This window comes from Centropristis striata, chromosome 14 (genome assembly GCF_030273125.1).
Source record: "Centropristis striata isolate RG_2023a ecotype Rhode Island chromosome 14, C.striata_1.0, whole genome shotgun sequence".
NCBI classification, from domain to species: domain Eukaryota; kingdom Metazoa; phylum Chordata; class Actinopteri; order Perciformes; family Serranidae; genus Centropristis; species Centropristis striata.
The window spans coordinates 8,189,771-8,203,405 of NC_081530.1; the positions used below are offsets into that span (position 1 = coordinate 8,189,771).

Below are 13,635 nucleotides of genomic sequence, written 5' to 3' on the forward strand. Positions count from 1 at the left end.
TCAAATGTGATACACTTGGCTTTATAGGGTTAAAAACCTTCAAATGTACTGATAGAGAAAATAGATCTATGTCAATAGACTTATGAATGAACAGTGCAAAGTAACCGGAAGTGGGTTGCTGGGAGACGGGCATGCTCTTGCTCTCGTCTTCACTCTTCGGCTGAACCAATAGCTAGTAGACATGCTAGTAACGTCAGATAGCTGGAGATTGATTAAGGAGGCGCTCCCAGTGGTCGGCTACATTTCACAGGACATTAATTCATCATTGTGAGCAGAGCGTTTTTATGAACCCAGCAAAGATGACAGGGGAGACAACTCGAGGGGTAAATAAACAATATCTTTAACTCGTTTTATGCCTGGTTAGCTTTAGCTAAAGTTAGCTACTTGACCTACAGCCACGTTAACTGTAACTAGCTGGTCGTGTGGGCAACATATACCAGCAGACTGTTGCAGGGTGTTGAGGAGCTGAAGCTGTATTTTGTGAATATAGAATATAAACTGGACATATGCGTAGTGCTATTCAACATTCAGTGGATAGAGTTGTCATGTTTGCTTAGATTCATTTGCAGCTGTAATGTAGTTTAACAGGTAACAGCAAGTATGGCTGGGTGATATGGACCAAAAGTCATATCCCGATATATTTTGGCTGAATATCGATATATGATATATATCCCCATATTTTTATCGCAAAGTGAGAGTAAATGTTCAGTCAAAGTCTAAGCCAAATGTGACATGTCACAAGTAGTTTTATTGAAACCGTTTATTTAAGTGAACATAAAAACTGTATGAGAGGAGTACCTTTTATAAAAAAAAATCAAAGCTCCATAAAGTGCACAATTAGATTAAAAAATATCTTAAATAAAAGCTGCAGCTTGCCTGGAGCAAGGATCACAGTGCAAATGTGAACTATATCAATATATGCGATATGGTCTAATTCTATATCACATTTAAAAATATATCGATATATCGCCCAGCCATAGGTAACAGCAAGGCATGCCTCCTTATAAAACTTCACAATAATTAATGACGCACTGTTACAGTATTAGCCCAGACAACAGCTAACTAGTCATCATCACTCACTGTTGTGTCATTCATTGTGTTGTGGGTGATGGGAAACATCACTCAGGGTGTGACAGAGTTTGTTTGATATTTCAGTGCTCAGGTCCCTGACATCACTGCTATCTGTACATCAATTTGTCAACTCTGGAAACATTTTGTCCCTCAGATGCAGACAGCAAACAAAAACAACTAAGTACCCCGGCTGGTCACATTGGCCTTGATGTAGACCCCCTCCCTCTTCTTCCTTCCCGGCATACACACACTATTGCTGTTACTCAACACACTATTTTGTGTCTTGTGTATAGAGCTTGATATAAGTCAGGTCTTTAGTGGCATTTGCTTGGCTTGTAGGCCACCTAGGTAGTCACCAAATCTAGCAAGACAAGCATTAACTGAACTAGCATGATCTGGGGCTGGGCGATATATCAATATAAAAGATATATCAATATATTTTTAAATGTGATATGGAATTAGACCATATCGCTTATCGATATAGTTTAAAAAAGTCTTTCTTTATCTATAAATGCTGCTCTTACTAGGAATTGTCATATTTAGTTCTTTTGTAATGTTCGTTATTATTTTCTCATGTAAATATTTTTATTTCAGAACAAGATTGATTGACATTTTCTTATTTAAATGTGTACTTTATGGAGCTTTGATTTTAAAAAAAAAGTCACTCCTGTTGTTATACAGTATTTATGTTCACTTAAATTAACGGTTTCAAAAAAAATACTTGTGACATGTCATATTTGACTTTGACTTAACTTTTGCTCTCACTTTGCATAAAACTATCTGGATATATATCGTATATAGATATTCATCCTAAATATATCAGGATATGACTTTTGGTCCATATCGCCCAGCCCTACCATGATCCAACATCCCACTGAAGGGGCAGGGTTTAAAAAAGGGGTGCTCCAAGTTTTAACAACAGAGGGCCAAACTAGAGAACCAGCATATAATTGAGGGCCACAAAGAAAAAATGCAGTTGTGAATTTTTCAAATGAAAAGGCTGCAATGTTCAAGCCCGATGAAGTGTCTACTATGAGGTAGAGAGTGACCGATATGGGATATCTGAGACTAATGCTGGTACTGATTTAACTGGGGAGAATTCTTCGAAAAACCGATAAGGTGGCCAATACAGTATTTCTTTTTAGCTGGAATGAAACATTTTTTTATGTGGATTGTGCACTGATTTTTCACCACTCTGCACATGTACCCAGAGAGCTACTTCCTCAAACATTATTAAACATTGCTATACACTACACAAACAATGTATTACAATGTCAGCCAATATTATAAATGATAACTGAGAAAATAAAGATAAATAGGAATAAAATAAATACCCAAATAAACATCATTACCGTTCAGTCAATTGCTGACTATAAAATAAAAAAAAATGGCTAATACAATTTCTTAATCACACCAGGCAACATTTTCTGCATTATATATTGTGCAAAAAAAGTTCTCATTACGGCACATTTAGTACAGTATATATACTTATACAGATATGCCTTTGATATGCCAATATTGGCCGATAATATCTGTCAACCGATATCTGTCTGGCTCTTTTATCGGGTATTTTTGACAACTGAGAGGCGAGAACTGTCCATGCCAATGTTTTTGTGTTTTTCTTTCATTTAATTTTTCACACTACATTGGCAAAGTATCCTCATACAGTCAGAGCAACCTGTCCCATGGTATGTTAATAGCGTCTAACACAGTCATCACAGGTTTGATGAAACATTAAATGTAATCTGGTAAATAATGATTTGGTTTCAGATGTGTTGTTGGGAGGGTTTCTCATGCAGTGGCCTTTTCCTCTGTTTAGTTAAGGTTGTGTCTGCATCACATGGCTCTGCTCCGGAGATGCACACATCCCAGCTCATCACTCCAAACAACCAGATCCTTCAGTTCGCTCAGGTAGTGGCTATCATGACACATTAACCTCTATCCATGATGACGTGGCTGTCTTAATGAATTGGATTGTTTCCTGCTTTAAGGGAAGGTAAGCGTGGAGGGCTTATATGGAAGACCGTTGTTGGCATCTTTGTTGCTGTACCTGTGGCAGTGGGTGTCAAGTATGCTGTGGCCGAACCCAGAGACAGGAGGAGGATGAAGATTGTGATAGAAGGATTTGGTCGCTTCTTCAGGTTTGCCTTTATTTTTGTCAACTAATAAAAATAAAGTCTTAATAGGCGACATGCCAGCATACCTCAGCACTCTATAAAACTGGTCACATAGTAATTATCCAACACGCTCTAGTGATCGCGTAATGCTCAGTGTTGCCCGAACATGGTTGTTCTACCTGGAACATCTTACAACATTCACTCAAACTCAACACAATTATAACTCTGGGCCAGTTAAAAACAGTTACAGTATAAGGCAGAGTTATTGGTTATCATAGTTTTAAATGTTTTTTCATGTGTTTCCTCTTTGCTGTTTTGTGTTTTCTCTGTTTTGTGTTTTCTCTGTACTCTGTTTTGTGTTTTCTCTGTTCTTTGTTTTGTGTTTTCTCTGTACTCTTATTTTGTGTTTCCTCTGTGCAGTTTTGTGTTTTCTCTGTACTCTGTTTTGTGCTTTCTCTGTACTCTGTTTTGTGTTTTCTCTGTACTCTATTTTGTGTTTTCTCTTTACTCTGTTTTGTTTTCTCTATACTCTGTTTTGTGTTTTCTCTGTTCTTTGTTTTGTGTTTTCTCTATACTCTGTTTTGTGTTTTCTCTGTTCTTTGTTTTGTGTTTTCTCTGTACTCTGTTTTGTGTTTTCTCTATACTCTGTTTTGTGTTTTCTCTGAACTCTGTTTTGTGTTTTCTCTGTACTCTGTTTTGTGTTTTCTCTGAACTCTGTTTTGTGTTTTCTCTGTACTCTGTTTTGTGTTTTCTCTGTACTCTGTTTTGTGTTTTCTCTGTTCTTTGTTTTGTGTTTTCTCTGTTCTTTGTTTTGTGTTTTCTCTGTACTCTGTTTTGTGTTTTCTCTGTACTCTCGACATCATTGTAAATGAGGGGTTGCCCTCAATGATTCCTCGAAAAAATAAATAAAGGATAAATGAAAAATGTACCATATCAGTTCCAATGCTGATGTCAGCTTAATAGTTTCAGTATCAGAATCTGATCGTTATATTTGTCCAAACAAATGTACCTTTAGTTGTACCAGCCATTAAAATGACCAATGCATTAAAGAAAACAATGATCTAATAATTTTTTCCATGACTGAACATAGCAGTTAAGTGTTCACTGCAAGAAAATACATCCATATATGACACTGTCAAGTATACTTAAAAATACAAGGAATTTGTCTCTTACCAAAAAATCATCTACTAAATAAATAATTCATGAGGGGGACAGGAATAAAAGAGGAGAAAGAATAAGCTGTTAAACAACAGGCAGTCTGTATATAGGTGCATAGCTTTCCAGATAAGGTTGGAACAGTAGCGTTGCACAATAAGAGCTGACTATTAGAGCCAACCTATTTTTTTTAGGTTGATACCGGCCAGTACCATGCAGATGTTTAAAGTTCCAGCATGCCTCTTATCTGTGTGTCCTCAGATCTCTCTCTGTGGGATTCTTCATCTCGGTAGATTACTGGTGGACCACCAATGTGGCTCTTCGTGGCCAAGATGAGGTAAGTTCTCAATGGAGTTTAAAGGTTAATAAATAAAAAGTTACGGATGGAATTTTTTTTAACTCCAACTCCTAAAACCAATGATTGTTGATCCACATATTGTATTAATTATGTATAGTGAAAAAGTCCAGACATGTCCTTCATTGCTTTTTACATTAGCTACTAAAATGCATGAGTATTATGATGCCATTTTTAGGCTGAATGTCATCATATGTAACACATTACACAAATAAAAGCTTAGAGAAAAAGTAGTAAACAACAACACCCTTCAATGATTAACACAAATACTGACCGCATGCCTCTGGGTCTAAGGTACTTAACACATTCCTAGTCAACAGTTAATAGCCGTCCAGGGGCCTTTGTTCCCTTTGCCCCACATTTACTTTTGCACACCAAGAAATTAAGTAATATATGCCACAAAAAGCACAATACATTTTTTTAAATGGTTGCAGCATGAGTTGGTCATTATACTTTTGGATTAGGGCTGGGCGATATGGACCAAAAGTCATATCCCGATATATTTAGGCTGAATATCGATATTCGATATAGATCCCAATATGTTCAGTCAAAGCCAAATATGACATGTCACAAGTATTTTATTGAAAGTGTTTATTTAAGTGAACATAAATACTGTATAGCAACAGGAGAACCTTTTTTAAAAAAAATCAAAGCTCCATAAAGTGCACATTTAAATAAAAAAATATCTTAAATACAAATAGCCAATGAAACAAAATAGGCCAATCTTTTCCTGAAATAAATATATTTATATTAGAAAAGAATAACGAACATTACAAAATAACTAAATATGACAAACTCTAGTAAGGGCAGCATTTATATATAAAGAAAGAAAACAACTTGAACTAAATAGTTACATGCGATTTGGTCTTATTCCATATCACATTTAAAAACATATCAATATATCTTTTATATCGATATGTCGCCCAGCCGTACTTTGGATTTCTGATTCAATATCGTATGGACAGTCATGTCTTACTGCCGTTGTCCCCTGCTAGAGCAGCCCATACTACGTGGCTGAGATGTCAGCCTGCCACCAGAGGGCAGCAGAGAGCATGGTGGAAGGAGCCGTAAGCAACGGTGGAATATACATCAAACTCGGCCAAGGTCTGTGTTCCTTCAACCACCTGCTGCCCCCTGAGTACATCCACACACTGCAAATCCTGGAAGATAAGGCCTTGAACAGGAGGTGCAAAGAGGTGAGAACTGCAACACAAACATGGCTCATGGCTCAGTAAAAAAAAAGTGAAATTTCTCAGGATGGTGTTTGTGTGTGCAACAGGTCGATGCTCTCTTTGAGGAAGACTTCAACAAAACCCCAGAGCAGCTTTTTAAAAAGTTTGACTATGAACCCATAGCTGCCGCCAGCTTGGCCCAGGTTCATAAGGCAGAACTGTTTGATGGGACTCCTGTTGCTGTGAAGGTGAGCACTGATTCTGAGAACAAAGTCAATGTTTTTTTTCCAGGCACGGTTACTTTCAAGCACAGAACTGCCGGAGAGTAAATATTGAATCAGTCGTACAAAGTACACTGTAGAATCAGACCGTTAATCCAGGTTTAAAGTTAGAAAGTTCACTACCATCATAAATACAGACGATGGTACAAATTTTACCATAATTTACTAAATGAACAACACACTGTAGAGCAGACGACTTGGAATTCAAAGCATAAACTCTGAAAATGAGGAAACTATTTACTGAGGTAATAAATCAAGTGAGAAATAGGGTCATTTTCTCATAGACTTTTATCCAAACACACTTCTTTTTGTAACCAGTGGAGTTTCCCCCTGCTGGTCATTAGAGAGAATGCAGGTTTAAGGCACTTCCGCATTGGCTTCATTTTTCAGACCAGGAGGTTGTCCCTTGAATGAAACAGACTATTGCGTTGAGAAGTATCAGATTTCTCTGGTTGTGAGGATTGTTTGAACCACCTACACCTAAAACTTCTATTTTTCATTTTTTTTAACATTTATTTTTATTGAGCGCTGATAGTACAGGACATGTACATAAATACAACATTCACAAAAGAAAACTTTGGACCAATGCTCACATCATTTTTTGTTTTTTGTATGAATTACCCCCCCCCCCCCCCCAAAAAAAACAACAACAACAAACAAAAAAACAAAACAAAACAAAAACATGTAGGACACTTATCCAGAAGATATGAAGGAAAATGAATTGCAATAACAATACTTATACTTGTAGTAAGGAAAAACAATACAAAAAAACGATTTACTATATACTTTACTAAACACTACAGTTCACATGGATGAATATCACAAGTGTAAATGCAAATGCTAAAGGGCTGCTAAGTGGTCTTAAGTCGGCACAACCTTAAGTTTACCCAAGTATGTCAGCACTGGATCCCAAACCGAAAAGAATTTATCCCTAGATCCCCTGAGAGTGTATTTTATTTTCTCTAACTGTATGAACTGCATTAGGTCGTTAAAACCAAAGAGACACACTAGGTGGATTTTTAGATTTCCAATGTAATAAAATTCTTCTGCGTGCAAGCAGTGTTGTGAAAGCAAACAACTTCTAATTTTTATCTTTTTTGGGGGATGGACTGTCCAAACTGTTGAGCAGAAGCCCTCAAACACCTGTTGTGGTTGCTGTGCCCACAGGTTCAGTACATCGACCTCAGGGATCGCTTCGATGGTGATATCAGAACATTGGAGTTGCTGCTGGATGTCGTTAAATTTATGCACCCCAGCTTTGGATTCCGATGGGTTCTTAAGGTATAAAACCATTTGTATTCCTTGGTTAACCTACAGTATATGTCTGATAAGACGTTTGGCCTTTTATTGATTTTATTCTACTCTCATTAGGACTTGAAGGGGACATTGGCTCAGGAGCTGGATTTTGAGAACGAGGGCAGGAATTCAGAGAGGTGTGCCGAAGAGCTGAAACATTTGGGTTTTGTGGTTGTACCCAAAGTGTTCTGGGAGCAAACAAGTAAGGTGAGGTTATTATTATTATTATTATTATTATTATTATTATTATCAATGGTACAAAATAACTGGGCTTCCATCCCTTCTTTGACTAAAGCTTTTTCACTGTTTTCTCTCTCCAATTCAAAGAGAGTGTTGACGGCAGAGTTTTGCAATGGCTGCAAAGTCAACAATGTGGAAGAAATTAAAAGACAAGGATTGAGTTTGAAAGATGTGAGTTGATGCAATCTACACAACAAACGGTACACAGAATAGAGTAAATAATATATATATATATAAATAATATATATAATATAATAGAGTATTATCATGAGAACACTGTCTAAAATACCTCATCAAATATTGTTTTTAGACTGCAGATAAACTGATCCGAACATTTGCTGAGCAAATATTCTACACTGGTTTCATCCACGCTGACCCTCATCCTGGAAATGGTGAGTACATCAATGTACATAGACAATACAATAGTGCATTCAAAAAAACACTCCCTGTCCTTCAATACCTCTTTGTCTTTGAACTACAGAGCTATAGAGACACAGCTGTAACGTGCGCAAATGTAATAATGCCTACAAACGTAATAAACCACAAACGTAAAAAAATCTGCAGCTTTTAATGCAATAATCCCACAAACGTAATACATTTTCCACAAACGTAATAGCCGCTGCCTACTACAAACGTAACACGCAATTTCCCACAAATGTAATAACTATTACGTTTGCAGGGACTTATTACGTTTGTGGGGAAGTGGAAATCTTCAACTTTCGATACTGTAATAACTTCCCACAAATGTAATAACACAATTAATAACAACAGTCGCTAACCGCCGATTCCTAACTTTCACATCTTCACATTTAACAAGTAGAAACATCAATGAACGGAACCACGAGGAAACAGAAAATATCTCTACATATTGATGCTTGTGTAGACATAATAAACTCACCTGGGGGTTTGTTGTGTGATAGCGACGTGCAGAGCCAGCAGCTGGATTTTGCACCCACGGTCAGTAGCCTATTTGGAGTGTGTGTATAGGCAAACAAACAACAACAACAACAACCACAATGACCATTATTTATTGCGTTATTACATTTGTGGGAAGTTATTACAATATTGAAAGTTGAAGTTTTCCACTCCCCACAAACGTAATAACTCCCTGCAAACGTAATAGTTATTACATTTGCGGGAAATCACATGTTACATTCTCATTATGACATTTGTGGGCGTTACACACAGCCATGCTTTTATTTTAGAAGTGAGTAAGCTAGAGGAGCCCAACCAATATTACCAGTTTATTGTACATCAGTACCGGAATATGACGGTCCATTACTAATAACAAATCGCAGTACAGAAATACTTTTCAAAAATTTGGAACTGCAGCACTGTTCTAAATTATCGTTAAACAAAGTTTTTTTTAAGCATGCTGGACGATGCGTGGCACACCCAGCTGAGTACATATTACGAAGGAAGGAAAAATCATCCTTAAAGCCATCTGAAAGTAGCGAAAGGAAATCAGTGGAACTTAAAGGGATAGTCCGGAATTTTGGACATACTTGGTAAGAAATACTCGACAGTAGTGTAGTGGATCCAAAGCTATTAGTTTACGTTCCGAGCTCCGGTGTCGGAGTTCTGGCTGGTTCTGATCGTAGAATAGACAGTTCCTGCAAGCTTGCAGGGTGACCAAACTACAAAACAATGTGTACACTAAAAGGTCAGACGTTCATTCATCCTCGTGCATTTCAGAAACCAACTTCACTTGGCACTATTTTTTTAAGTTTTCCGGAACTATCTATTCTATGCTTTGCATCCACTACATTACTGGCAAGTATTTGATACAACTTAATGTCCAAAATCCTGAACTATCCCTTTAAGGTTGGATGGTGGAAAGCTGACTTTTGGCTACACAGTATATTATATATCATGGGAAAATAAAATGTACAGCACATACACAACCAAAATGTCACCAAAGAGTTAAAAACAAGTTTTGAAAAGCGATTTAACTGTTGTTGCAAGTCTGAGTTCATCAGGCAGGTCATTCTATATTATTGATATATTTATATATATTGTTTGTGTTTGCAGTTCTAGTGCGACGAGGTCCTGATAACAAGGCAGAGTTGGTACTATTGGACCACGGCTTGTATGAATTCCTAAGTCAACGGTAAGATTTGTCTGCTTAATCACAACCTCAGAGAATGTTTATCTATCTGTTCTAACTATGACCTTTGACCTCAGTGACAGAGTGTCCCTTTGTAAACTGTGGAGGTCCATAGTCCTGAGGGACCAAGCAGCAATGGAGAAGTACTCCAAAAAACTTGGTGTCACACGTAAGCACACTTAGCCTTGTTTTTAACTTTGGTATGACATTAAACTCTTGACCATATATTTGTTCAGGAATTAAATCCAACATCAGAGAATGCTGCTGCACAATCAATCATTTCTTCTCCTGTGCAGAGTACTTCCTGTTCTGCGAGATGCTGCTGCAGCGACCGATCAACATGCAGGAGTTCGGTCTGTCCAACATCCTGAGTCGAGAGGAGACCACATACATGCGCCAGATGGCCACCAATCGCTTCGACAGCATCATGCAGGTGCTGAAGGCCATGCCTCGGCCCATGCTGCTCGTGTTCAGGAACATCAACACGGTCCGAAGCATCAACATCACCCTGGGAGCGCCGGTGGACCGCTACTTTGTCATGGCCAAGAGGTCAGTGCAGCCGCTGGTTACACTGCAGAGGAAGTGTGTTTTAGGTGGCAACACACCTGAGCTGTTTGGTTTGCTTGAAACAAACTCTGGTGTGTTTTGTTGGATAGTTAGTTTGGTTTTTGCTGCTGTGAATGCTCAGATAAACTCTGGTGCTTCCAAGTGGGCAGGAGTTTGGTTTGCTGCTGTTGAGAATGCAACCTGAACCAATGGAAGTGCATTCTGGGTTGGATTTGGGTGGAAATTTGAGAATCAACATCAGACATGAAAACTCACATATTCTGTCCAATACATGAAGGACAGCGTCAACAGTGTGGCATTTGTTTACAATGCTTGGTCCTCTGATAAAGCACAGTGTGAAAGCATAGCACATTGAAAATGCAGCAATCCATGCGTTTACATGCACAGTTTAATCGAGTTACGCTTAAAAATCGATTATAGCGTCTAATCAGTTGTCCTAGCTAATGTGCCACCGGCTAATGCAACCGGTGGAGCGACCACCCAAATCGCTTTACACTACAGACTGCGCTCATTCACCCTTTCACACACACATTCATACTGGTGGCAGAGGCTACCCTAAACGGTGCCACCTGCCACCATTGGGAATTCATTCACACACCGATGAACGCAGCATCAGGAGCAATCTGGGGTTCAGTATCTTGCTCAAGGATACTTCGACATGTAGGCTGCGAAGGTCAGGGATCGAACCACCAACCCTCCGGTCGGGGGACTGAGCCACAGCCACCGCCGTTTATTCCATGTCGATATGCGTTCTCCCAGACATAAAAGTGAAAGGAACTTTATCCCCGATCCTAACCGGGGATAGGGCGCTACGGAGAAACACCCTTTTAGAAGAGGGAACACGATTCTATAAGGCACCACACTGGCATACCAGGGTTAAAGTTCATTAGTTACAAATTGATGCATACAGTTCACCGTTCGCCTTAAACATGACTACTTTATGGACAACACTGCTGATTGGTCAGCAACCTGCATGTAACCTACCATGTGCAGAAAACAATCCCACAGCACAAAATGATTGAATGAAGATTTTATATATATTCTAATATGTAACTCCAGACTCCAGTATGCTTAATAGCAGTGACTATAACTCTGTGGCAATGTTCTGACATTTTAAAGTTCAAGTTTGTAAAGTGTGGTCAAATGCTCTGAAAAAATTAGAGGGAAGCTTTCCAACCTCACTTAACTTACTAAATACGGCGATAGCTGTGTTCAAGATAATTTTACAGTTAGACACACGATGAACCTGTCATGTCCTCCAAAATGTACAGCAAATGGTCCACACTAAAATGAGCTACAGAGCAGTCAATGTAAGCACCCTGTTGGTAAAAGTGTTGCATCTTAAAATGTTTTCCAGCGCGGTTCGAGGCTGGGGGAAGATCCAGGCAGAGAAGACGGGGATACTGCCCCGGCTCTGGCTCTTCCGCTGGGTGAGGACAACTTGGGAGGGCCTTAAATTTGAACTGGCTTTAAGGTAAAGACTAATTTAGTGTATGCAACAATGCAAATATTTCACCATCGAGCCACCAAATCTGAATGTTGTGACTGGTTTACAGATGGGAGATAGCAGCGATGAGCCTGACGCGCTCCTTCCTGAGTGTCCTGTCCTACTTTGGTCTCGTATCTCTGGACGCAGACATGTACGAGTACCTGAGGTAGTGAACGGATGTCACACTACGAAGGAACAGAGGATGAGGACCTATTCCACGCACAAGCTAATCCAATGCAATGCAACAAGGAGCCTGTTTAACCTCTGCAGCAGCTCTCTCAGCTGCGAGTCGTATAATGTAGTTTTCACACCAAATCATCCTGGCCTCTGGTGTCACTTCCTCAAAGTGTCTGAAAACGTACTGAACCACAGGACTGTTACGCACCAAAACCACTTGAATATACGCTACCAGAGTTTGAGTTTAGCAGCCTGTTGTAAGGTTTTTAATTAAATTATTATGTATATTTCAATTATTTTTAGTGCAATTTTAGTTCAGCAAATTGTTGATTGTTGTATCCATTTTAAGCTACAGGTTTTTTTTGTGTTTTTTTTTAAGAAACGTGTAACACTTATTCTATCTTTTTGAAGGATCTGCAGCACTGTCAGGAAGCAATGCATCAAAATAAATCAGTGTATTCCTTGAGTAATGTTTAATACTATGAAAAATAATCGAAAAAACAAGCTACACATGACTATGTTAAGCTGCATCCTCACTGGAGCGAGAAGAAATGTAAAATGTTTTTAGTCTCTTCATAGGTTGCAAAGAAATTTTTAAATATTTTTAATAAGAGCAATACAGTGCACTGATGTTTTTTTCCAATTTCTCTTGAGTTTAGCAGCAACTCCATATCATCAGTCCAGTGCCATCTAGCTAACATAATTTTAACTTTGTTAATAAAATGTTCTACCTCTTTAAGGTATCCCCGTATTCATCATTTACAGCTGGACAACACGATGGAACTTTCATTTTGTTGACTTTGGCGACCCCTGTGGACAAAAGTGGTAGTGCTCTACTGCGGTCAGTGCTAATCTGTGGTATGTTGTTATATTTAGCAGAACAGACATGCATTTATTTAAAAGGGCAGTACACGACAGTCAGAATAACACTGAACTGTGCAGGCAATCGGTACGTGCAGCATATGCATTAGCTTGAAAGCGACTTAAAGAAAGAAGCAACTTATTTTTAATACTATTTTTCCTTCTGTAGACAAAGCTGTTTGCAGGATGCATAGCGATGATGGAGTGTTTCTATTTGTGGCTATGTAAGATTCATAACTGTAATAGGGCACCACAGGAAGTAAATTAGCATGTTAGCACCATGGGATCTAACCTCTCAAACTCAATGAGGATTTTAAATGGGTTTTTGATTAGATGCCTGAAATAAGATCTGTGGTCTGTGAATTTGGGAGTTTTTACAAGTCCTTAAAAAGACGGTTGTTAACAAGTGGCTGAATGAGACTTCAGTGGTTGTCGAGGACATAAAGCGTCATCACGCCGGACAAAGATGGCAACCCTCTCACTAGTCTGTCATACAGCCTCTAGTTGTGTGTTTTAGTGCTCTTGCAAACTATTGCAGATTGTGAATTATGTTAAAGAATTTATAAGGCTACAGATTCGCTAGTTTATAAGAATGGCTGGTTAGCTTGTAGGAGAGCGTCTGAAGCTAACGGTAATGACGTTCAAGTCATGTGACCGTGGTGTAGTTCACTATAGCACAACGTTAGCTATTTACTTCTGTCGGCTGCATTAACGCTTAAAACATCATAAAAGTGGTGTTCATTTATG

General features: G+C 38.6%; 1 protein-coding gene across 2 annotated transcripts; it reads left to right on the top strand.

The window, feature by feature from the left end:
• Positions 1 to 167: 167 nt before the first annotated feature.
• adck5 (aarF domain containing kinase 5) lies at positions 168 to 12,781 on the top strand. 2 transcript variants are annotated; one of them, XM_059350117.1, is made up of 15 exons: positions 168 to 323; positions 2,891 to 2,982; positions 3,063 to 3,212; positions 4,605 to 4,680; positions 5,694 to 5,894; positions 5,978 to 6,118; positions 7,319 to 7,432; positions 7,523 to 7,654; positions 7,775 to 7,858; positions 7,998 to 8,079; positions 9,719 to 9,797; positions 9,872 to 9,963; positions 10,091 to 10,343; positions 11,719 to 11,835; positions 11,918 to 12,781. In XM_059350117.1, exons 1-15 carry the CDS (start codon positions 285 to 287, stop codon positions 12,018 to 12,020), a joined length of 1,755 nt encoding a protein of 584 aa, XP_059206100.1. In that variant the 5' UTR covers positions 168 to 284; the 3' UTR covers positions 12,021 to 12,781. The 2 variants fall into 2 exon arrangements, with proteins under 2 accessions (XP_059206100.1, XP_059206101.1); XM_059350118.1 differs by having other exon boundaries at positions 5,699 to 5,894.
• The last annotated feature ends 854 nt before the right edge of the window (positions 12,782 to 13,635 follow it).

Coding starts and splice junctions, on each gene's coding strand:
- adck5 (XM_059350117.1), top strand. CDS start 285: ATGAACCCAGCAAAGATGACAGGGGAGACAACTCGAGGG. Junction 4,681..5,693: donor CTCTTCGTGGCCAAGATGAG/GTAAGTTCTCAA, acceptor GTCCCCTGCTAG/AGCAGCCCATACTACGTGGC. Junction 5,895..5,977: donor TGAACAGGAGGTGCAAAGAG/GTGAGAACTGCA, acceptor TGTGTGCAACAG/GTCGATGCTCTCTTTGAGGA.